The sequence below is a fragment of the Zootoca vivipara genome, chromosome 16, assembly GCF_965207765.1.
Source record: "Zootoca vivipara chromosome 16, rZooViv2.hap1.1, whole genome shotgun sequence".
Taxonomy (NCBI): domain Eukaryota; kingdom Metazoa; phylum Chordata; class Lepidosauria; order Squamata; family Lacertidae; genus Zootoca; species Zootoca vivipara.
Window position 1 is genome coordinate 28,509,754 of NC_142599.1, and position 26,172 is coordinate 28,535,925.

At 48.4% G+C, this 26,172-nt stretch overlaps 1 protein-coding gene across 1 annotated transcript; it reads right to left on the reverse strand.

The window, feature by feature from the left end:
• Positions 1-206: 206 nt before the first annotated feature.
• Positions 207-26,129, reverse strand: LOC118076034 (actin-related protein 2). The gene is made up of 9 exons (XM_035098532.3): positions 25,996-26,129; positions 13,215-13,325; positions 10,252-10,467; positions 9,807-9,879; positions 7,542-7,678; positions 5,912-6,061; positions 3,959-4,104; positions 2,765-2,897; positions 207-2,575 (listed from the first exon to the last, which is right to left on the reverse strand). Exons 1-9 carry the CDS (start codon positions 26,041-26,043, stop codon positions 2,405-2,407), a joined length of 1,185 nt encoding a protein of 394 aa, XP_034954423.1. The 5' UTR covers positions 26,044-26,129; the 3' UTR covers positions 207-2,404.
• Between the last annotated feature and the right edge of the window lie 43 nt (positions 26,130-26,172).

Here is a 26,172-nt window from a genome sequence, read left to right on the forward strand (position 1 = left end):
ATGTGTGTGTGTGTGCTTTTTTTTTGTTCTGCCCGCTTCTGCCCCCAGCCCCGCTTGCTACTTTGCTCCCTCCCCAGTGCTGAGATAAGCATCAGTGTTCATTCACTCCTTGGTGCCCCAACATCATCTCATGTTTTCAGTTGCCACGGCCAGGTATTTAGCCGATTGTTCTTGTTGCTAAATAGAAAACCACAGGGACACAGACATTTTGAAAAGCAGATCCAGTTTTTAAAAAAGTCAAGATTCTTTTTTCCAAAAAAACAAAAAACAAAAACCCCAAAACAAAATACCAAAAGAATTAGGAGGGTGACTTCTTGTACCTTCTCCTGAAGTTGATACAAAGAACAAAATTGGGGGGGTGGGGAGGCCAGTATGGAGTGGACCCATCCATTCATCCTCACCCCCAAAACAAGCTTGTTTTCTCCTCTGGAGTGTAGGACTCAAACCAATGGCTTCAAGTTACAAGGAAAGAGATTCCGACTCAACATCAGGAGGAAATTTCTGACAATAAGAGCTGTTTTGACAGTGGAGCGGACACCCTCGGGAGGTGGTGGACTTTCCTTCCTCAGGGGTTTTTAAGCAGAGGTTGGGTGGCCATCTGTCAGGGATGCTTTAGCTGAGATTCCTGCATTGCAGGGGGTTGGACTAGATGACCCCAGGGGACCCTTCCAACTCTACTATTCTATGAGTGTGCAAAGTGGGGGGAACACTGTCTCCTCCTGGCAAAGAGAGAGGAGGAGACCTTTCTGGTTGGGGGCAGGGAACAAGCAGATAATGCCCAACTGCCCGGGCATTTATAAGCTGGCAAGCAAAAGTTTTAGTTGTCCTATAAGTACAACAGGGGGTCCCAACCCCAAGTGAACCAGGTTGTCTCTTCATCGCCTCCTACCCCACTTTTAGGAAACAAATATTTGGAAAAAAAGAAGGGCAGGATATGGCAGTGGTGGGGAATAATACATTGGGATAAAATTGGCAGCTTCCTTTATTTCACTCCCCTCCCTCCTTCCCCAATTTAGTGGAGAAGCTATGCCTTCCATAGGAGCACGAAGGCCATAAACTGAACAGGAGCTCCTTCCCCGCCCCAAAGCCCATGGAGTTTTCTTTAAAACAAGTGAATTTCTTAAGGGGAGCTCTCAATTGTTCCTTTGCAAGTGGAGCTCGCTTTCAGCAGCACCAGTCATCTGATTGACGCTGGCAGTGAGCCAAGCACACACGGCACCTTGCAGACTCCGGCAACCAGCTGATTGGCGCCTACAAAGTGCGGGGCCTTTGCCAGCAGTTTTGATTTAAACTCGTACGGGCAAAGGAAAATGGGTGGTGTGATGTTGGGGCCCCGGAGAAGAAAGAAGGATTCAGCGCACCGATGTATTAGAGGATGCTAGCCCTACCAGCAAACAACAAAGCTGCTTTACGGGCCGGTAGTGGGAGACCCTTACCCATCGCCCTCATGGCACCATATTGAATATTGATCTACTGCTTTCTCTGCCCCCTTGCCCTTGCTTGATCTACCCTCGCCAATGAAAGGAGTGTTGTTGAACCTGGAAACAGGTCGGAAGCAATCCTGGTGTGCAGGTTCCAACACTGAAGCCTACGACTGTGTGTGTGTGTGTGTGTGTGTGTGTGTGTGTGTGTGTGTGTGTCACTTCAAATTTGGGAGGGGGGGTCACCGACCTTACACAATCCTAAAATCGTAGCCACTTGAAAGAGTAGTCTTCACAAAACTCATGATACACAAATAATTATTCTCTGGCTTGGTGATGAAGTCAAAGCTGTGCACAGTTCAGCTACACTTGAGGGAAGACGACAGCATGAGAAAAGAATGAGATGTGAGATGTTTGCAGGGAGCAGAGGGAAAGCGAAGACAGGCCAGCAGTCAAGTGCTGCCACCCCCACCCCGCCAAACTATCCCTGAACTGTTAAGCTGAAAATGTACGGCATGCTTAAGCATATGATCTCGCAGCCATGAGGTCTGGACCCTTGCTTCCTTTCCATTAAAATGAGAGGAGGGAGGATGGGAATGGATGGATTTCCCTGAGCAAACATTTGCAGCATGTGCTGCACAGGAGATAATATGGAGTGTGAAGCTTGCAAGCGGTGAATACTGACCTTTGGCCCCTAAACATGTGCGCCCCCCCACCCCAGAGCGGGTGGGGAGAAGCTATTTCCTGTGTGATGGGGCTTGCTCCTGTAAGTTCCACGAGGACGATGAACTTGGGAGGGGGAAAGCAAGGAAGACAATAACTAGATGCTTGGAATGCTTCTCCTATTTTCCCCAAACGGGATATTTGTTTTTTAAAAAAAGATATTTCACTGACCCACCCACATCCTGCACGGTGGTGGCTCAACAGAATAAGAAATTGATCTGGAATGCATCAGGGCAAGGGGAATGGAAAGAGGGGTGGTCCTATCGCACAGTCACCCCCAACTTCTCCAAGATGCGGACCCCCTTCTCGAGATACTCAGACCGTTGCAGCCAAAATGTATCCTTGTCTTTCATTATGTCTGCAAGCACTGCCCCTCCCAAGAAGACCATGTGCTTCCGGCGGGGAGGGTCCTCAATGCGAATCTTGAATTTCTGGAAGAGAGAGAGAGAGAGAATGGGTGGGTGGGGGGTTAAAGCAAACAGCAAGGAAGGAACCTGCCGCCTCCACTCACTTTTGTGTGTCTCCTCAGTTTGACTAGATCCCTCCTCCCCTCGGAGAGGCCACTAGGGGGCAGCAGCTCCATGCCCCATTACAGCACCCTCGAACGACCCTCAACTCACCGATAACTTTTCCACATCCCCCTTCAGCACCCGTTCCAGGTACAGCTGTTTGATCTCACGCTCCAGGCGGGAAGGCAGTCCTGGATACATGGTGGAACCCCCGGAAAGCACAATGTGTTTGTAAAACTCAGCCCTATGAGAATAATAAAAAAAACAGGGGAAGAGGAGAACCATAATGCTTTAAGAGACAGTCACAGCCGGCCGGCTCCCCACTAAAATTTCTCACTAGAGCAAGCTGGTGATTGAGGAAAGCCGCCTTTGCCCATCTGTCATGCAGAGAACAAGTGGGGACCTGCAGCAAAATGTTGCAGTGCAGAGTGCTCCTCTTCACTGAGACCTATTTACAGCCATGCCCTTTCTCAGGAGACTCCATTCATTTCCCCCTCCCTGTTTTCTTTGCCAAATGACTCAAATTCCTGTTCAAGATTGCAGATAGCCGCCCATATCCTTTCCCACCATACAATCAGTCAGTATTCTGTTCCCACTAAACATGCTTAAGTCCTTCATGGGGCTATTAGTTCTCCCACCCACACCCTTAGGGCCTTTGTCCAAAAGGGTTCCCCCACCCCCCTGCTCTTTGTACTTTTGAATTTCTTGGGATTTCCCCAAACAACCCCCCGAAATGCATGCATGGGACTGTTTTGTCTACCACATGTAAAGGCATGTACAGTCCGAACATTAGAAACAGAGGGAGAAGTTTTTGTTGGCAGCCGTCTGTCTCGAGAGACAATGGAGTGCCCCTCTAGGGGTGAAGTCGAACCACTGCATTAGCAGCACCACATTGACCTCCCCGGGGCACAAAGCCTGGGAAGTGCGTATGGAGGTCTTGGGCTGCCCAGGCAACAAGGCCCCCTTCTCGGCCTCTCTGATGTGGTCCAAAGGAAAGCAGAGCAAGATGTTTGGCCCCAGCCTGGCTGCGGGAGTTGCTGGAAGGAGGCATACAAGGCGCCATCCGACCGTCTTAGGGACTCCACTCTAGATTCGTGTAGGCCTTACCTCCTTAGCCTTTTCTTCCCCGGAAGAGACAGCGGAGGCTTAGGATCAGAGTTTTCCTTCTCTTAAATGGGCTACCTTCCCAGGTTGACAAGCCCCATCAACCACATTCTGGTCAATTCAGAAACATATTCCTAAAGTCTGTCCCACGTTAACCTCTAGGGATGCCTCCCACATCCTCCTAGTCAATACCCCTCTCACCGGGTGTCGATATCCGCTGCCTGGATGGTGTTGAAGAGGAGCTCAGCCACCCCAACGCCTTCCACGTTGATGAGATGGGGCTGGAACAGGGCCTCGGGGGCCTCAAAGCGCTCGCCCCCTACTTTGATCACCCGTCCATCCGGAAGCTGCAGGGGCAAAACAAGAGAGGGTGACACTAGTAGGCTGTGGGGCATATGCCCCTCCTGTGCCTTCCAACCAGGGGAAGAAAGAGGCATTAGCAGAGGCCAAAGACATATCCCAACCCGGCAAAAACATTCATGGAGGGAAGAGTCCGCAGGACCAGACAGAGGAGACTGAAAAGCCACATTCACCCCCACTTCCACTCCTGGTGTAATTTACGGCCCCTGCAACAATCACTTTGCAAACATGATCTTCCCCTTTCTCTGCTACTAGTTCCATTCATTTGACCTGTAAGGTCACTGAGATAATCTGGGGAAATTTTCTCATGGACAACAGACTATCACAGAGCAGTGACTTGAGAACGGGCATTTCCCACCACTGGTTACATGAACAAGCTTTCTGTAAAAACACATCCTTTAGCCTGGGCTTTCCCTGATTCATAAGATTGCACTTTTGTGATTACTGAATTCCTGCTTTTATAACACTGTTTTGACTGGGTTTTATACTGTAAATTTTATATGCCGCTTAGAGATCTTAGAACATTAAGTGGTTTAGAAATACTTTTAAACTACAGTGGTACCTTGGTTTTTGAACGGCTTAGTTGTTGAACTAATCGGAACCCAAACACCACAAACCCAGAAGAAAGTGTTCCGGTTTGCGAACTTTTTTTGGAAGCCGAACATGCTCCGTTCTGAGTGCCACACTTCCTTTCTGAGTGCTACGCTCAGGTCTGTCAGCTTGTGAGTCCCGAGCATCCACGCAACACGGAGGTGATATTTGGAGCTTATATTTGGCACTTTTATTTTTGCTACTTCTTTTGCGTTTTTGTGGTTTTTCAGTTAATTTGCTTCTGTGACTGTGTAGAACCTAGTTCAGCTACTGATTGATTGATTGATTGATTGATTGTGTGACTGTTAAAGGTAAAGGTAAAGGGACCCCTGACCATTAGGTCCAGTCGTGACCGACTCTGGGGTTGCGGCGCTCATCTTGCGTTATTGGCTGAGGAAGCCGGCGTACAGCTTCTAGGTCATGAGGCCATCATGACAAAGCCGCTTCTGGCAAACCAGAGCAGCACACGGAAACGCTGTTTACCTTCCTGCTGTAGTGGTACCTATTTATCTACTTGCACTTTGACGTGCTTTCGAACTACTAGGTTGGCAGGAGCTGGGACAGAGCAATGGGAGCTCACCCCGTCACAGGGATTTGAACCGCCGACCTTCTGATTGGCAAGCCCTAGGGCTCTATGGTTTAACCCACAGCACCACCTGCGTCCCTTTTTGTGTAACTGTTAATTCATGTTAAAATGCTGTTTTAGGGGTTGTTTTTAAAAGCCTGAAATGGATTAATCCATTTTGCATTACTTTCTGTGGGAAAGCGTGCCTTAGTTTTAGAACACTTTGGAAGTCAAACGGACTTCTGGAATGGATTAAGTTTGAGAACCAAGGTACCACGGTATATAAATTTTAAATAGATAAATTTATATTTATCAATTTCAGGGCAGGGAGTGGCATGGCTTGGGAGGGGACATTCCCTGGGGCAGCCCTTAAACTGTGGAATTCCCTCTCCAATAGAGGTGCACCAGACACACTTGTTCTACAGTTTTTGTAGCATGCTGAGATGCACTGAGATACTCTGGGCTTTGACAACCAAGTTACATATATGCTTTAGGACAATTCCTATCCTTCTAACTCATTTAAACTGATTTTAATATTTTTTATAGTTAACATTCTTGTAACCCATCCTAGGGCTCTTATGGTGAAGGACAGGCAAGAAATCCCTCCAACAGTAATTAATAACTCAGCTAATAATTACCGTATAGGACTCCACGAGTACAGTCGTCTCTTGAGCTAGCTTTTGCTCCTGCTCAATGTTGTAGCCGACGTAGCACAGCTTCTCCTTCATCATCCTGACTGTCTCAAAGTCAGCCGAGTGGTTAAAAGCATATCCACGCAGCAACAAGAGCTGTCAAAGCAGGAAGACAATGGGCAAAGCCCAAAAACATCAGTTGCATTGTATCTGCTGTCATTGCTAATGGCTTCCACCCACCCCTTGCAAAGCATCCTGGGAATATTTCATGGCGAAGGTGCTGAAAAACTTCTGTCAAGCATTCTTAAACACACACACACACACACACTCACCCCTGAAGCACTCTGCCCATCTCACATTCCTAGAAACTAAATAAATAAATGGGGCGTATTTACTTGCCTTCTTGAGAGATAGTGGAGGCACATACACACACCCCACAAAAGTATAGGCACAGCCTCTGCGTAACAAACACACAATTCTAAACCTATCTTTTTCCATGTTTATGAAGGAAAGTGTTGATAACAAGAAGGCAAAAGTTTCTGTACTTAGGAAATAATGGTCTCTGACATTGCCGATTTGTAACATACTCCATTATAGTTAAATTAGGAGAAATAGAAACAAAACTAGGCCAGTGAGAAAGAAGAGGGGGTAAAGCTAAGGAGGCAATGCACCTCCCCACCCCTGGCAAAAACAAAAACAAAAACACCCCACCCAGCCCAGTGATATTTGGGCATGGTCAAAAGCCACAGCATGCCAGTTGCAAAAGGAAAATTGGGGGGGGGGATGAAAAAGGGAGAGGGGTTGGAAGGATCCACTTTCCAATGCATGAAGATAAACAAAGATCCACACTTTTGGAGAACTGTGTTCACTATTAGTACCGTATATAAAATAGCTAGAAATATAAAACCTCCACACTGAGAGGCAGCAGAGCAGTACGGCTCCCGCCAACAGCATACTTGTAGTGAGTGCCAACAAAATTGGCATCGTATAACCATAGAATTGCAGAGTTGGAACTATGAGGATCTTCTAGTTTTCCAAACTTTTCCTGTCGGCAACACACTTTTTAGATGCGCATCATTTCGCGACACAGTAGTTCCGTTTTACTAGCAAACCAGAGGTTAAACGAACCCCTTTCCGGCCACAAGCAGAGTGCTGGGACTGTTCACGCAAAACACCTACAGACTGCAGCCGACACACCTGTCATGACACAGTTTAGAAAGCTCTGATCTAGTCCAACCCCCCTGCAGGGGCCCAAGGGGGAAGCAGGTTTTAAAAATACATCATCAAAAACAACAGGAGGAGGACTGAGCATCCTCCATAGCTGTGGAATGTTAAGTAACGTACTGGCTACAAATGGAACATGATGGGTGGTGTGTTTGTGTGAAATGGCCTAGCTTATATTAGTATGCCGGTGGAGGAATCCTGGAGGGCTGATAACCTGAACAGGAGCACCTCCTGCTAGGAGGTGCGATTACACAGCAGTATTTTGATATAGGCGCTCCCTACTTGCTGATACACAGGTGCTCCAGCTTCACAAAAGGGTTTCAGAAGATCCTGTTCACTCATTTCTTTGATGCCGTATGTAGCATCCTCCACCTAGGGGAAGAAAGCCAGCGACGGCCTCTGCAGCCCTCACCTTGATGAGGTAGCGTGTAATGTCACGCCCCGCTATGTCCAGCCGACGGGTGAGGTGGGGCAATGAGAAGCCCTCGTAGACTGGGCAGATGTGGGTGACACCGTCCCCAGAGTCCACTACCACACCTGTGAGAAGGCCTGAAAAAAGGTTTTCATATTAATTATGGCAACAGACTGTTTCAGTAGCATTTTCAAAGTGTACAAACCTCTTCACACATTGTGTGTGTGTACGCGCGCATGCATTTTTATAACAACCCTGCAAGGTGGCCATCTAAGAGAATTATTATCCCTAAGCAGCAGAGAGAAGGACAAAGCTGAGATAATTTTAGATTGCCTAAGACCACCTTTGGAGTTCATGAAAGAGGCAAGAATTGAACTGGTGGGGGGTGGGGTGGGGGGGTGTTGCATTAAACAAGAGTCGAAGCAGGAAGTGAAATATGTACTGACCTGAAGACAAGTCAGCTGACCTCGCCAGTCACTCAAGACACACCCAGCCCTATAAAACATTTCGTTCCCCAGTCTCTTTGCAATGAATGGCAATGCAGACTCTTGGTATTACAATTTATCTTTAAATATATGTATATTAATATGTTAAATATTATTTTTTCTTAAATAAATATATTACCAATTATCTCTAAAATCTCAGCTTTAAATGTTTGCTTACAAAAAAATATAAATATGTATACATTAATTTCCTATATAGCAGCAAACAATTTGACTTTAAATCTGTTATATCTAGTTTTTTTATATATATGCACAACAATCTTGTCTAATGCCCTAACTAGCCAGGCTTCACACTCAGACATGGGGGGGGGGGATCTGCCCAGATACCAGAATTGCTTTTATTTGAAGAGCTGGCAGCATTTGCTAACTGCAGGGTAAACTCTGCTGCAAAATCTTGGAGAACAGCTTGCAAGCCGACAACAGATCGACAGAAGAAAAGGATCTGGAACATTGTGGGCATGAATAAAATTACGTTACAAACTGTTATGGGAAGGGAAAGTACACTCAGTGCAGTACACTCGTTCTGCCCGGACACTCAAAGGAAGCTGGATACCAATGGGAACTGATACCAACCAGATGAATGAGTGACTTTGGGTATCTTAAGCATGAGGCAAATTTTCACTTCTAAAAGTGCTTCCTGACAGGGGCTTATAGTGCAATCTCAGCAGCCTTCGTATGTAGATTTTACATGGGGTCCACACAACATCATCATCAACATGCCAGCCCATACTTTCATTAAATGATGGAGAAACGTCATAGTTCAGTGGTAGTGTGCAGGCTGTTCATGTACAATGCCCAGATTCAGTCCCCAATGACATCTCTCCCAGTCTCCTACTTGGAACACCCAGAGAGCTGATGTCCATTGTAGACAACATTGATTTAGATGGATCAACAGTCTGACTTTGTATAAAGCAGTTAATCCAGTTTTCCCCATACCACAAATAACCCAGCAGGTACAAATAACCCATGATACATCCACAGTCATTGCTGGTGAGGAAGCTCATGAGTGCAAAAAAAAATCATAGCAAAAGAATAGCCATGGCAGAATAGCCACAAACTCCATGATGCAGAAACTAATGTGCCAACCACATGCATGGAAAAATCAGAACATCTGGAAGGCAGCGGTGTTTATGGAGGCTTATGGAGGCTAGAAATACCATTTGCTATTAATTCTATTATTATTATTATTATTATTATTATTATTATTATTATTATTATTATTATTTTAAAAAGGTAAAGGACCAGGACCCCTGGACGGTTAAGTCCAGTCAAAGGCAACTATAGGGTTGCGGCGCTCATCTTGCTTTCAGGCCGAGGAAGCCAGCCTTTGTCCACAGACAGCTTTTTGGGTCACATGGCCAGCAGGTCTAAACCACTTCTGGTGCAACGGAACACCGTGACAAGTGCCAGAGCGCACAGAAACGCCGTTTACCTTCCTGCCGCAGTGGTGCCTATTTATTTACTTGCACTGGTGTGCATTCCAACTGCTAGGTTGGCAGGAGCTGAGACAGAGCAATGGGAGCTCACTCCGTCGCAGGGATTTGAACTGCCGACCTTCTGATTGGCAAGCCCAAGAGGCTCAGTGGTTTAGACCACAGTGCCACCCGCGACCCCTTTATTATTAACAGGACACAGATTGGGAATTAATACTTGATGTCTCCCTTAAACAATAAAACATGTGGGTTTTATTTAACATGCATTAATACCCTACCATTACTTAACTTCTGACCTCTCCCATCACACATCCCAGCCCCAGACTTACCTTGGGCGTAGAGGGTCAGCACTGCCTGGATAGCAATATAGACTCCCTCAAACTGGTATGTCTCAAACATCACCTGAGTTGCAAGGGCAAATGGGCAATGAGCATTCGTTCCACAAGTCTCAGCCACCCCTAGAATTCCTGGCTATTCCCAAGTCTATACTTCAATAGCTGCCAAGACCAGCCCCATTTACAGAACACAAGTTACCCAACCTCTCCCCAGGTTTCCTTATTTTTTATATTATTATAAAGTACACAAGAGGACCCAGGACCCTGCCTTAAGGAGCTTACAAAACTCTGCATCCCATCTTGCTCCTGCCACAACAGATCCCACCACACTGATCCAGCCTCACATCTTGCAGGGATGGTTTGATGAACTCGTTTCTCACACCCCTGCTCTGGGACCCCGACTTCCCCAAAGCTCCTCTGCTAGTAACATCCCACCTACCTCAATGATCTTCTCCCGGTTCTTGGTGGGGTTCATGGGGGGCTCGGTAAGCAGGATCTTGCAGTTGCGGGGATCGACATTGAGCTTCTCGGGCCCAAAGGTGTAGTCCCACAAGTACTTCATGTCGTCCCAGTTGCGCACAATCCCGTTCTCCATGGGGTAGTTCACCTCCAGCATGGAGCGCAACTCGCTGGCTTCATCCCCCACCATGAGGTCCTGGCACGGGAAAGAGAAACAAAATTCAATTCTAACAACTTGGGGCCAGCTTACCTATGATTTCGCCTTACCTCCACATGTGCCCACTTGGTCACGCCGATTGGCGGAATTGGCCCTGCCACAGGTGCCACATAATACCCGCATTTGTAAGAACTCGATTGTTTGGTGTAGCAGCGCCTCTAACTTTGGAACTCCCTGCCTATTGAGAGGAAGCAGGAACCTTCCATGTACTCTTTTCGGCACCTGTTAAAGACGTTTTTGCTTATAATAATAACAACAATGATGAATTATTTATTTATTTATTTATTATTTTTACCCCACTCATCTGGCTGAGTCTCCCCAGTCACTCTGGACGGCTCCCAATCGAATATTAAAACAGTACAGCGTTAAATATTAAAAGCTTCCCTAAACAGGGCTGCCTTCAGATGTCTTTTAAAAGTAGGATAGCTGCTTATTTTTTTGACATTTGATGGAAGCACGTTCCACAGGGCGGGTGCCATTACCGAGAAGGCCCTCTGCCTGGTTCCCTGTAGATTTGCTTCTTGCAACAAGGGAACCGCCAGAAGGCCCTCGGCACTGGACCTCAGTGTCCGGGCAGAACGATGGGGGTGGAGATGCTCCTTCAGGTATACAGGACCGAGGCTGTTTAGGGCTTTAAAGGTCAGCACCAACACTTTGAATTGGGCTCGGAAATGTACTGGGAGCCAATGTTTATTCTACAAAACCTAGACTAGATACCTAGGAAGCTGAGGTAATCTTAATCCGTTTTAGTATTTTGTATGTTTTAAAGTATGCTTGTCATTTTTTTTTCTTGATTATGCTGCTTTTCTTGATTTTGCTGCTCTTTACAATCAAGTGGCGTATAAAGTTTATGAAATAAATAAATGGTTATGCTGCAGAGCTACAGCTATGTACCTGTGTGTGCCCCCGCAGGTGACATGTGAGCCCCCGTGACATGTCATCACAGAGCACAATCAGCCTCCAGATCTTGGCCGAAACTTGGGCTCCCTTCACACAAACAGGTATAAAACTCTAACTAACAGTGTGGAGTTAGAGCGTTGGATTAGGACCTGGGAGACCAGGGTTCAAATCCCCACTCAGCCGACAGCTCACCAATCACTGTCTCTCAGCCTTACCTACATCACAGGGTTGTTTTGAGGATAAAACAGAGAGGGGAAGACCCATGTTGTTTGTCACCTTGAGCTCCTTGGAGCAAAGGTGAGTGATATAAATGCAATAAACAAGCATACAAACCCTCAGGGTGACTTTAACTCCAGTACTGTTCTTGCAGTGGGTACGTTATATGCCACTTCTGCCAGTTGTAGGAGCTGTAGTTACATACACTCTCAGGAGTGCTAAAATCCTATATTAGAAGCTTCCAGGGCTTCTCTCAGTAACTTTATGGCAGGGCTGGGGAACATTTTTTTCCAATGGAGGGCCTGCAGGCTTTCTAAGCACTCTGCAATTGCACAGCTGTTTCTTTTTTCTTTTCTTTTATAGTTTGTATTGGAGGTTTTTTTGTGTTACAAAGCAAACAGATAAACAGGGAACGGTACGGTACATCTGTTGTCTCTACTTTCAATTCAAAAGTCTTTTTCACAAGATCTATTACGTTTGGCAAAAAACATTTTTGTCAGCGCCATCTTGCAGTTGGGGGAAAAAGGAGGGGGAGATAGATGGGGATTGTTCTTTCATTCTACTGCAGGCATCCCCAAACTTCGGCCCTCCAGATGTTTTGGACTACAATTCCCATCTTCCCTGACCACTAGTCCTGTTAGCTAGGGATCATGGGAGTTGTAGGCCAAAACATCTGGAGGGCTGCAGTTTGGGGATGCCTGTTCTACTGCCTGTTCTTACTATAGGGGGAGTTGTGTCAGCATCACATTTGTTTATTTATTTATTTATTTTTATTGATATTGCGAGAGGTTAGGGGTTCCTGAGCTTGGTTGGTTGTGTTTAGTTGATTGCGGTGTGGCTCATTTGTGTGAGGGAGGAAGGCTAGGTTGCTGGGTCAGGTGAGCCATATTGATTCGTACGCAGCTGGAGGGGATAGGCCAGGGGTAGGCAACCTAAGGCCTAGGGGCCAGATCCGGCCCAATCGCCTTCTCAATCCAGCCCGCAGACAGTCCGGGAATCAGCGTTTTTTTACATGAGTAGAATGTGTCCTTTTATTTAAAATGCATTAACTACAACTAATCCAGAATGCGGCAGCTAGACTGGTGACTGGGAGCGGCCGCCGAGACCACATAACACCGGTCTTGAAAGATCTACGTTGGCTCCCAGTACGTTTCCGAGCACAGTTCAAAATATTGGTGCTGACCTTTAAAGCGAGGTGTAAATAATAAATTATTATTATTATTATCTATGTTCACTCCTGATAGATCCTTCCAGTGTCTAGTTATGATATTTCTACCTGCTGAGAGTAAGTGACTTACGAGCTCCTTGTTGTGTGCGCGTTTGTTGTTGTCCTAGGAGATATTTAATAAGGCAAGTTCTTGCACAGCTGTTTCTCTACCTCTTGCAAACACACAAAACAGAAGAGGAAGCGATTCCTAGAGCGGCAGCCTGGAGAGCAAGAGTGGGTCCCTAACATCTGAAATCCTGAGGGCCACATGAGATTAGGCTGAGGGCCATTGGTTCCCCACCTCATCCATTATAGAATAAAAAAAAACAGCCCTCCACCCCCAACCCCATTTGACTGTCCTCACCACACACACAGAGATCTGAGCCCCGCAGACGCTACTCACCTTGATCTCAATGTTGCCAACTTTGGCGGTGGAGCGGATGATAGGCCGGCCCACCAGAGCTGGGAAGATGTGCTCCGGGAAGTTTGACCCAGCAAAGCCACATTTTACAAACTGCAGGGAAAACCCGGGGGGGGGGGGAGAGAGAGAGAGAAAGGGGAAAAAAAACAATGGTTGAGATTAATTCAAGCATGGAAGAATGACACAGTGTGTAGGTGAGCCAGGGGAGTAGGAAAAGAGTTGGTTGTATAGCACTCCTCTGTTTAAATTGTTTAAATTCATCCTTACAACAACCTTGTGAGAGAGGTAAGGCTGGCTTATGATGCAAATGAGCAGCAACCACAATTTTCAAACTGAGGACTTTGTGGTTCCACTATTCTGCCTCTTCTGTCTTGCCAATACTTCTGCTGCCCCCGAGTTCTAGGATTATGAGAGATGGGGCAAAACTTATCTCTATCAGTTTTCTCCACACCACACTCCAGAATGCATTTTTCCTTTTAGCCCTTTATTTTTAACCTGTTGGTCACCCTCCCCCCCCCCAACTCACAGGGACGTTGCTCCATTACCTTGATCATTTTTGCTTGCGTTTTTCATGGCCTAACAGCAGGGTTTTGAAGTGACTGCAGTTTCTGAGCACCCTTTAAAACAGTCCCACACACTATGCCAGGCAAAGGCAACCTTGGCTCTCCAGATGTTTTGGAACTACAACTCCCATGACCCCTAGCTAACAGGGCCAATGGTCAGGGATCATGGGAGTTGTAGTTCCAAAACATCTGGAGAGCCAAGGTTGCCTATGCCTGCACTATGCATTGCAGTAATCTAAGCTGGAAGCTACCAAGCTTCATATTCATCCAAAGTTATTGGCAAAACTGACATTTCCCATGCAACTAGCAAAAGGATCGCAATCCAAAGGGAAGGGAAATCTTTAACGGAACAGGGCAAGTTTATATCAGTGTTGGAGATATGCATCAGTCCTAGCCAGCATGGCCAATGGTCATCGAATCATCGAACTGTAGGGCAATCCAGGAATGCCTGATAAAGAATCCTTGACAGATGGCCATCCCTCTGCTTAAAAACATCCAATGAAACAGGATCCACCACCTTCTGAGGTAGCCCATTCCACTGTTCAACAGCTCTTCCCATCAGAAAGTTCTCCCTATTGTTTAGTCAGAATCTCCTTTCTGCTAATTTAAACCCACTGCTTTGAGTCCAACCCTCTGGAGCAGCAGGAAACCAGATTGTTCCATCTTCCTTGTGGCAGTGCTTCAGATATTTTATGCACCTTGTCCATATCCTCGAGACTTACCAAGTGAAACCCATCCGAAGCACCAGGACTAGACAATGTTCTAGGGTGGACACCCCTTGAGATTCATCTGTTGTAACAGCAAAGTGGTCTTTCTCTCTCTCCCCCCCCCCCCTTTTTCAATGTGTTTATTGTTGTGTATTGAGTCAAAGGATTTTATATCTGTATTATTATTGTCTGTATTTGCATTAGGATAAAGTAACTGCCTTTTGGTTCCAGAGGGTACAGCTACTATTGGTTCATTTAAGCTGCTGTATTTGGATCCTCTGTCTTATTGGTTTCCTCCAAAAGGCAGCACTGTGATTGCTTGATATTGTTCCCTCCAAAATGTATCCCTTCCTAGCTAGTCCCCTGTCCCTATAAATGTAGCTTTCCTCTCCTCAGTCTTCAGTCTTGTTCACTTTAATAAAGAGCTGTTACTAGAGAACTGTCTCCAGCATGTTATGTCAAGAGAGCTGAAATCACAAACCCCACGTCACAACAACTGGCGACGAGGATGGGATCCGGAATGCTGAGGAGCGGTTAAACACAGCCCTGCCTCAGAGTCCGGATTGCAGCTTAGAACAAGACTCACTGGCCAGCTGAGAAGACGACCCTGCCCGCTAGGACAATGGAGAGTCCAAGGGTATTGGAGCCCTTCCAGCCATCAGAGCCCCACACATGGGAAGACTACGTCAAATGCTTCGAGTTCTTTGCAGTGGCTCAAGGGATCACCGATGCCAGCAAAAGAAGGGCCACATTCCTGAGCTACTGTGGGCCCGAGACCTTCAAGCTGGCCAAGGCATTACTTGCTCCAGCGAAGCTGAGTGAGACATCTCTCAAAGATATTCTTGCCTGCCTAACAAGCCACTTGGCGCCTACTGAGACCAAGATGGCCCGGCGGATGGAGTTCCATAAGAGGCAGCAGCATGCTGGGGAGTCTGTATCCACATTTCTGGCTGAACTCCGGAAGCTCGCTCAGCACTGCGGCTTCCAAAATCTGGAAGAGACTCTCCTGGATCGGTTTATTGGTGGTCTGAGCAGCAAGAAAGCCAGAAGACGCATCGTGGCTAAAGAAGAGGTTACCCTTGCTTCAGCCTTGAAGGAGGCCACCGCCACGGAGAATTATGAAAGAGAGGAGCTTGATGCCAGTCGCAAGGCCACTAAGCCACAGATAGAAGTTGCGCATGCCATGGACGAGCTAGAGGCTACTCCGAGCCAGAGCCCAGTCCGTGGGGTCGAGTTGGTGCGTCAGGCCTGCACAGTGCACAAAGATCGCCGAGGCAGTTGCCCAGGTTGTGGCGGAAACCATGAGCGGAAGAGTTGTCGTTTCAGGGATGCTATGTGCCGGGCGTGCGGAAAGACGGGTCACATCGCCAGGATCTGTAGATCGGCGGCGTCGGGAGCAACAGGAGCACCTAGACTGGAGCATCGCAGACCGCCCACAGCAACTCGTTTTCTAAAGGACTGCCACTACGTAACGGAGATCAACGGGAGGGCCGTGCAGTTTCCAGCGCAAGGCAAGGCACACGTCAAGGTGAAGATTGAGGGTCAGCAGTGCGACATGGAGGTGGACTCCGGATCTGCATTCACCATCGTGTCGGACCAGACCGCGAAGACATTCTTCCCCAGGGGTAAGTTGCCCCCTCTGGAGCCTTTCCCGGCAACCTTGCAGTCGTACTCAGCAGGCCGCATCCATGTTATGGGAATGTGTGCCGTGAGAGTACAGTTCCGGGACAAACAGGCTGTACTCAAACTGGTGATTGCGAAGGGCAGTCGCCCCAGTCTCCTGGGCACTGACTGGTTCCCCGCCCTGGGACTGAATATCTCAGGGCTTAATTCAATCCAAACCTGCCCTGAGATGAGCGAGGCATTATGCAAGGAATTTGCTGGTCTCTTTAATGGAAAACTGGGTTGTTATAAAGGGCCCCCAGTTGACTTCGAGTTGGACCCCGGTGTGGCCCCAATCCGACTCAAACCAAGGCGAGTGCCATTTGCACTGCAACCCAAGATCGAGGCAGAGCTGGATAAATTGGTCAAGCAGGGAGTTCTCTCACCCGTGGACTCTGCTAAGTGGGAGACTCCAATCGTCACACCCCTTAAAGCAAATGGGGAAGTCAGGATATGTGCAGATTACAAATGTACTATCAATAAGGCACTCAGGGGGAACTCATACCCCATTCCAGTCGTATCACATCTGTTGGCTAAACTGGCTGGGGGCAAGGTGTTCGCCAAAATTGACCTGGCACAAGCTTACCAACAGCTGCCAGTAACCCCACAATCAGCGGAAGCACAGACTATTGTCACACATAAAGGGGCGTTCAGAGTTAACAGATTACAGTTCGGAGTTTGTGTGGCCCCAGGGATTTTTCAAGGGCTCATGGAACGCCTGTTAAGAGGTCTGCCGGGGGTCTTGCCATTTTTTGATGACGTTTTGATTGCTGGAAAAGACCCACAGGAACTGGTTGCGCGTGTCCGTGCAGTGTTGCTCAAGTTCAAGGAGGTGGGGTTGCAACTGAAAAAAGAAAAATGCAGTTTTGGGGTGCCAACTGTGGATTTCTTGGGGTTTAAAATTGATGCATCAGGCATCCACCCCACAGATGCTAAGATTAAGGCCATCATCGAGGCACCACGACCACAGAACAAGACGGAGTTGCAGTCATTCCTGGGACTTATTAACTTTTATCATTCGTTCTTACCCCAGAAAGCTTCGGTAGCTGAACCATTACATAGACTATTGCAGAAAAAGAATGTGTGGCGATGGGGGCGGGGGCAGCAGAAGGCTTTTGACTCCTTGCGAGGAATGCTGAGTAGCAGGAGCGTCCTTGCTCATTATGATGAGTCAAAGCCGCTGGTCCTGGCATGTGATGCCTCTCAATACGGTCTGGGGGCTGTGCTGAGTCATAGGGAACCGGATGGGTCGGAAAAGCCCATCTCTTTCTATTCCCGTACGTTGTCGCCCACAGAGCGCAACTATGCTCAAATTGATAAAGAGGCACTGGCTATTGTGTCCGGAATCAAAAGGTTCTATGATTATTTGTACGGTCGCCATTTCTCCATTGAAACGGACCACAAACCACTGTTAGGGTTGTTCAACCCAAACAAACAAACGCCACAAATTCTCTCCCCCAGAGTGTTGCGTTGGTCAATATTCCTGAATAGGTTCCAGTACACCTTGACCCATGTGCCGGGGAAACAGTTGTGCCATGCTGATGCGCTGAGTCGATTGCCCCTTCCTGGCGGGAGCAATGAGGATCCTGCTCCGGCGGAGCACATTATGATGCTAGAAACACTTCCGGGGGCTCCTGTAACAGCTACGGATATAGCTGAGAAAACTAGGAAAGATGCTGTTCTCTCCCGTGTGCTCACTTGGGTGGGGAGGGGGTGGCCAGGTGGTCCGCATGAAGAAAAATTCAGGCCTTATGCGACAAGGCAGCACGAATTGTCCATGCATAAGGGTTGTCTCCTATGGGGAGATAGGGTGATAATCCCAGCACCACTGAGAAACAGGGTTCTTGAGACGCTTCACATGGGACACCCGGGAATGGTCAGGATGAAGTCGCTAGCCCGATGTTATGTGTGGTGGCCTGGAATGGACCAGAACATAGAACAATGGGTACGAACATGCAAGGCATGCCAAGAGGTGCGGCCAGAAGTGGCCAGAGCACCAGTCCACTGGTGGGAGCAGTCCAGGACTCCCTGGAGCCGGCTGCACATAGATTTTGCTGGGCCATTCCAAGGGAAGGTCTTTTTGGTTATCGTTGATGCATATTCCAAATGGTTAGAAGTGGCGATGGTCCCTAGCATGGCATCAGCTGCCGTAATCAAGGTGTTGAGGCAGCTGTTTGCTACCCACGGGTTACCTGAGACCATTGTATCAGATAATGGGGCAGCTTTTGTATCCCAAGAATTCAGGGCATTCTTGGCTGATAACTTTATAAGAGGGGTCACATCCGCGCCCTTTCACCCATCCTCCAATGGGCAGGCTGAGCGCATGGTAAGAACAGCCAAAGAATCCATTGCGCGCTTAATGGAGGGTAACTGGTCGGCTCGCATTGCGCGAATGTTATTTTTGCAGCATGCGACGCCGTGTACTGCGACGGGCAAGTCGCCAGCCGAGCTGCTCTTAGGTAGAAGACTGGTAACGGTGCTGGATTATGTCCACCCAGATAAAATGCCAAACCGTAATTCAAGAGCAACCCCCCAGGCTGAGACTGACACAACAAGGTATCTCGCCCCTGAAGATCTGGTCTGGGTGAGGAACTATTCACGAGGTCCGCGGTGGGTGGCCGGTGTGATCACCCGGGCTAGTGGACCTGTGTCCTATTATGTGACCTTGGAAAATGGGCAAGTTTGGAAGAGACATATAGATCAGCTGAGGCGCCGGGCGCTCAGCAGGGAGGAGTCAGATAATTCATCCCTGGCTAATGACGCACAGCTGCGAGACCAGAGTGAAGATGGCCCAGAGGTGCAGTCACCAGGGGCTTCAGCAAATGAACCAGGGTCTGCTAGTCCTCAGGATGACGAGGTACAGGTCGGGGACCCTGAGATGTCTGGGACTCCATCTGTTCCTGACGAAACCCCTATAGCAGCCCCTCCACCACAGGTAACACCCAATCCAGAGCCTGCAACACCTGTTGTCAGGAGATCAAGTAGAAGTTGTAGGACCCCACAGTACCTGAGGGATTACGTCTGCTGTGCTCACTAGGGGGGGAGGGGTGTTGTGTATTGAGTCAAAGGATTTTATATCCGTATTATTATTGTCTGTATTTGCATTAGGATAAAGTAACTGCCTTTTGGTTCCAGAGGGTACAGCTACTATTGGTTCATTTAAGCTGCTGTATTTGGATCCTCTGTCTTATTGGTTTCCTCCAAAAGGCAGCACTGTGATTGCTTGATATTGTTCCCTCCAAAATGTATCCCTTCCTAGCTAGTCCCCTGTCCCTATAAATGTAGCTTTCCTCTCCTCAGTCTTCAGTCTTGTTCACTTTAATAAAGAGCTGTTACTAGAGAACTGTCTCCAGCATGTTATGTCAAGAGAGCTGAAATCACAAACCCCACGTCACAACATTTATGTTATGCAACACGCTCCACAGCAGCCATTTTTGCAGCTGGCGCCCACAGTACTTTCTCAAAATCCCACTTGTGGCCACTGGCCCCCAAAGGCTGCCAACCCCTGGTTTAGGTGGGGTATGTGTGTGTATGTGCTCTGCTTGCCTGCTAAAGGCCTCTGGTTCTGGGCTGGGAAACATGCCCTCAGACCAGACTGAGGAAACCAAACTGCAAAGGGGGAAGTGGAGAGGCAGGAAATGAAATGGCCAAATATGACTCACGGCAGAACAAACAGGCAACCGAGGAGGAAGTTGCTTGCACACCGAGAGCTCCAGAAATCTGCAGGCCCAAAACGAAGGGCGGGAACATGGAGGCCTCTTTCTCCTGCTGAACTTTGCTACCAAGGGCTACTACTACCTCTGGCTGCCATGGCAGCTCTCCTGAATCCATGCAGGCAACAAAAGCTAACGGGGAAGGGCCGCAGCTGAGCAAAAAGAGCACTTCTTTTGCAGGCAGAACGCCTCAGAGATCCACTTCCAGTCACTGTAGATCAGGGGCCGCCAACCTGGCACCCGTGGGCACAGTGACACCCACAAAAGCTTTCACTGGTGCCCCAGATTCCGAGCTTTCATTTAATTTATAAAGTAAGCATCCAGCAGGTGCCTTCTAAGTGATTTCTGTGAAATCAGAGTGTGGTGTAAGCTACCTTCTATATTTTCCCTGCTACTGAGGAATGCTCCCCATTGCTCTTAGACAGCAACAGTGTGTGTGTGTGTGTGTGTGTGTGTGTGTGTGTGTGTGTGTGAAAAAAATCAATATTGTGCTATCTACACAATCAGTGCTAGCAGGAGGACACAGTTTACTTCCCTGCTGGTAAGCATAAGGTTGTTGGAGGTGGCTGCCTTTCTAATTTTGCGTTTTGCCACACTCCCCGTGGCAGCCATTTTGTGCTATGCCATGCCCCCTCCGCGGAAGCCATTTTGTTGTAACAGGCGCCCCCCTGCTCTCCCTCCAAAAATTGAAATGTGCTCACTTGCCCAAGAAGCAACTCCTGCTGTAGGCAAAACTGAACCAGATGGAATGAGGGAATGACTCAGTATAGGGCAGCTTCCTAAATTCCTGTTCCTATATTAACCTCCATGCAACTGCTGGTTTGGCTGCTGAAATTTCTCTACCAGAAATTCAACACAGAAGCAGAAGGCTTTGTCAGAGGGTGGAGGCCAACCCTCCCACAGAGCATTGCCCTCGTGCAGAGCATTGCAGGTCCGACACCCAGCATCACCATATAGGGCTGGGGAAGTTTTTGCACCTGGAACCCTGGATCCCTAGCTAACAGGATCAGTGCTCGGGGAAGATGGGAATTGTAGTCCAAAACATCTGGAGGGCCGAAGTTTGGGGGTGCCTGCTGTAGAGCCACTGCTACTTACTCTGCATAGACAGCACTGAACTAGGTAGACCAATGGTCTGATTCTGCACAAGGCAGCAGCTTCTTATGAGACTTTTAATCTTATTAAAACATGGATTTGAGCCCCTTGTTGGGCAAGAGATTCCTGCATTGACCCTTGATTCTATTTTCCTATCTAAATCAGGCCGTTACTCAAAACCATGAGGACTGGAATCTTACTCTTAGGGGAAGGCCCATAGCTCATTGACAAGACCCCCTGTTTCTCCCAGGTTCAATTCCCTTTGGCATCTCCACATAGGGCTGTGGGACACTGCTGCCTAGAGACAGGGCCGTCTTAAGCATATATGGCACCCTGGCGCAAAGATCCCTCCGTTGCCCCCCCCCCTGTTTCCCAGCGCGGCTGTCTGGTGGGTGAAGTGCGGCTGCCGCAGGCGCAACACCATGGCGACCCGGCACCCTGCACCACCCAGCCCTGCCGTAGGGCCAGCCCTGCCTAGAAAGCTGCTGCCGCAGAGCTTGCTACATTTATAAACCCTTCCCTCCCTCTCTCTTATTTTCCTTTTAGAAATTAAAAACTGCCAGATCATGGGACAAGTAGGCTCACTGATCTCCCAGCCAGTTTCTTTTGAGTTATGTTCAGCAGGCGGGGAAATGAAGTGGGTTTGGGAACAAAAAAGCAATGGAAAGCTGAGAGGACATGTGGGGGTGGCTTTGTTACCCACAGGGCTTTGCTGCAAAACACCCACAAAGCTGCGCTGAGAGGCAACTTTTTCCAGATTGCTGGAAAACCTCTGTGTGTGCGCAAGTGAGCACACCCTCCCAGCATGCTCCCCTAAAGAACCTGCCATGTGTGCACACACACTTTTCTCAAAGGATGCACGGCTTTCCAAAAATCTTACATAGCCTACTCAAGAAAACATTAATATACTGCAGACCTCAATCCAGGGCTGCTTAATTCTCATGTCAAAGCACCAAATGTGGCCCTCCATGTCTCACTATCTGGCCCTCAGAACTCTCTGTAGGCCACATCCCTCACTGGCCCTGCTTCGCAAGTGTTTTTCCTGCCTGGAAAGTGCCACTGAAACTAGCATAGAAACTAGCCAACAGCACAAAAGTGTGGCCCACTTTTGTCTCTGGCCCTGCTGGCCAGTTGGCATGTGGCTTTCGGAAGATTTCCCAGAAGCCTAAGAATCTTGCCCATTGAACTTTCTGCTGTGTCATCCATGCTGGTTAATCTTAATTTAAGATTAATCTTCTGGGTAAATCTGCATGTATGAAATCCCACAGGCACAAGGCAAGACAGAGAAGAGAGATCTACAGGTCAGTTGGATGTTGCCAGCAGCAAGACTGCAGCATGTGGAATGGCCCAAAAGAAAGGGGCTAAATCAGCCAGAGACCAGCCTTTTCTCCCAGGGATTTCAGGCTTGAAACTCTGTGGGTTAAAGCACAGAGCCTAGGGCTTGCCAATCAGAAAGTCGGCGGTTCGAATCCCCGTGATGGGGTGAACTCCCGTTGTTTGGTCCCTGCTCCTGCCAACCTAGCAGTTGGACTGGATGGCCCTTGTGGTCTCTTCCAACTCTATGATTCTATGAAAGCACATCAAAGTGCAAGTAGATAAACAGGTACCACTCTGGCAGGAAGGTAAACAGCGTTTCTGTGTGCTGCTCTGGTTTGCCAGAAGCGGCTTTGTTATGCTGGCTACATGACCCGGAAGCTGTACGCCGGCTCCCTCGGCCAGTAAAGTGAGATGAGCACTGCAACCCCAGAGTCGTCCACGACTGGACCTAATGGTCAGGGGTCCCTTTATCTTTATGGGTCCTAAGAGGGGCAGGCTCACTTTGCAGGCAGAAGATCCCCAGTTCAATCTGGGGCTGAGAGAGACAGACACCCTGCTCTCGGAGAGCCACTGCCAGCCAGTGTAAAAACGCTGAGCTCAAGGGACCAACAGCCTGACTTCAGTATAAATCAGGCAGATTGATATTTAAATCAGCCCATTCAGAAACTCAAGCAGTGGAATCTTGCTTTCTGTTTGGCAGAAGCTCAGAGGTAGAGCACCTGCTTACTAAGGTCAAAGTACAAAACACCTGCAGTCCAAAATTCAATCCCCAGCATCTACAGGCAAACTCTGGAGTACCACTGCCAGTCAGTGCAGTCAACACCGAGAAAGACAGACCAGTCCGTTTCCTATGTATGCATAGGAAACTGATTAAAACCATGGATGGAGAGAGCTGAAGTCGCCGCCCTTACCTGGGTGTTCACAGCATTGTGACTAAGTCAATTATTTAGTGGCCTTGCCATGTAACAACTCTTGCGAAATATGCAGCTTAAAAATTATGAAAATATAGCTGAGAAAGACCTAAGCTCTGTGGTAAGGCTCAATCCCTGGCATCTCCAGGTAGGAAATGTCCCTTGCTTGAAACCCTGGAGAGCTGCTGCCATTCAGTGCGGGCAATACTAAACTAGATGGACCAAGGGTCTGACTCAGGACACGGCAGCTTCCTATGTTCCTCTTTGGACAGCAGTTTCCAGGTTCAACAGCACCTTGGGTAGACCATTTCTAGCACGATCATCCCCCTGAAGTGTTTGGAAATCATAGAATTGTAGAGTTGGAAGGGACCCCAAGTGTCATCTAGTCTAACCCCCTGCAATGCAGGAATATGCGGGAATCGGACCCACAAACTTGGCATTATCAGCACCATGTTCTAACCAGCTGAACTAACTGATAGGAGTATCTATCTCTTAAAATATTGCAACAACATTTAGCTGGGGCTGATGGAAGTTGTATAGCTGGAACATCTGTAGGTCAGCAGGTTACTGGAGGCTGCATTACACTCTCCACAGCTGGATCCCTTAGCCCAAGGCTCTACAGCAGGCATCCCCAAACTTCAGCCCTCCAGATATTTTGGACTACAATTCCCATCATTCCTGACCACTGGTCCTGCTAGGGATCATGGGAGTTGGAGGCCAAAACATCTGGAGGGCTGCAGTTTGGGGATGCCTGCTCTACAGCAAGCATAGGCAACATTGGCTCTCCAGATGTTTTGGAACTACAACTCCCATGATCCCTAGCTAACAGGGCCAGTGGTCAGGGATCATGGGAGTTGTACGGTAGTTCCAAAACATCTGGAGAGCCAAGGTTGCCTATGCCTGCTCTACAGCTCTAATCTCCAAACTGTTTTTATTTTATTTTTAAGCACTAAAAGACTTAGAAACAAATTTGGAGAAGGGTATCTATGTGGACTTTCCCACAGCTGCGCAGTTCCCCAATGAATTTCCTGTGTATCTAACCCCCATTCCCGCCATTAGGCCTGATTTCTGTATTAGTTTGTGGTCTACGCTGGCTTGGTCATGTCGACAGAATGGAAGATGGCAGACCAGCTCTGAATTACAAAGACGTCTGCAAATGTGACATGAAGGCTGGCAATATCAATCCCACAATGTGGGAATCCCTTGCAGATGACCACAATGCCTGGAGACATATGGTCAAGTTGTGCATTCCACAGCAATGACCAGAGGAGGAATGACCGTTGCTGGGAGGAGAACAGAGAGAAGAAACACCCTGGTGCATCTGCAGCAGCACAACCAGATGCCTTCATCTGCCCCAGCTGCAACAAAACATGTCTCTCCCCTATCAGTCTCTACAGCCACAGCAGGTGCTGTAACTCTCCAATGGTCTTACTCCATCTCTGAAGGCACACACTCCTCCATTGTCGCCCGAGACAGATGGATGCCATCCATCCTCCTCTAGACTACTCCTTTCTCAACATTTGGCAGTTCAGAGCTTGAATGTATGGCCTGCACTTAAATTTAAACTGAATTATAAAAATCGCAACAACAACAACAACAACAAAAGATACAGAACTGACTCCACTGAAAAGTATTTGTGTTTGGAGGAGCAAATGATAGTTGTGACCAAGACAAGGGCCACAATGGGTAACCTTTGATTGGGGGGGGGCGGGGGTCCCATGCCAGAGACAAAAGTAAGCAGAGCAACAAATGGTAAATTTTTACCTTTCTACAATAGGCTGGTTTTTAACACACACTCCTTTCTGCCCTTCATTCAGACAGGCAAGAGTCATTATCAAAGTTCATTCAAACCAGAAAAAGCACTCAAGCAAGGCCTGGGGAGAGGCCTGAGGGCCAGACACAGTTGTTTACACTTTACAGGGCCACATTAAACTTCTGCTTAAGGGGTTAGAGATCTTCACATTCTGTTTTCACACAATAGGTCATTATGTCACAGTCACAGAATGATGATCACAGACTCCGGGGTGAAATCCAGGTCCCTAATTGATCTGGCTGAGCTAATCCAGTCCTCTATCCCCCAAGGAGTACACTGATTAAATGTGAACATGTACACAGCTCACTCACTCCAGGGTCCCCTACCTGCATGGCCAAAGGTCAGCCATGCTGGGAGCTGTAGTTCAACAACACCCTGCCTAGAAGCTTCACTCTCTCCCTCGAAGACCACCAGCCTCATCTTTCCAAATGTATTTGGGGATGACCATACTCACTATTTTGTGACCAGGTGGTTGGCCCTACAGAACCAAAAACTAATGCCCTCCTGGCTCGGGTTTGACTGCGATGTCTCAAGGGCGCTCTGCACGTCCCCAGAGGTGCTCTTCCGTCGCTTTCATTTAATTATCTCGAGCGCATTCAAAATCTGCGCGCGAACAACTACATGGTTGCAAGTTGCAACAACCTCGCAAGGGAGGCAAGCCCGAGGGGATGGGAATCACTCCAATATTGTAGGTCAAACTGATGCTGCCCGAGGTCTCCCCGGGACTTGCGGCAAGATCCGAGGCGAACTGAGCCCCGGCAGAGAAAGGGGGCTGGCTAAAACGATCTCGGAGCAAACAAAGCCCCGATTGTCCTCGGAGGCAACCCTGGGACACTCGGGCGTGTTACACACACGCATTCGCACATCCACACACACACACACGCACGTTAGCCCCTTGGCACAGTTGGTGACGATGCCCCACCGCGCCCACCCGCCACGCCCAGCTCCCTGGCACACTCTTTCCGCCAGCGCTTTGCACGCTCACCCCGGTACCGTTGTCACAAACCACCACGCGGCGGCCCTGGCTGTCCATGGCGGCGGCGGCGGCGAGTCGCCTGCGGGTCGCCTTGTCAAGTCGCAGCAGCAGCAGCCGCCCTCTCTCCGGCTTCGCCCAGCAGCAGGAAGCGCCGCCGCCCGGGTTCGGGGCAGGGCTAGCGCACGG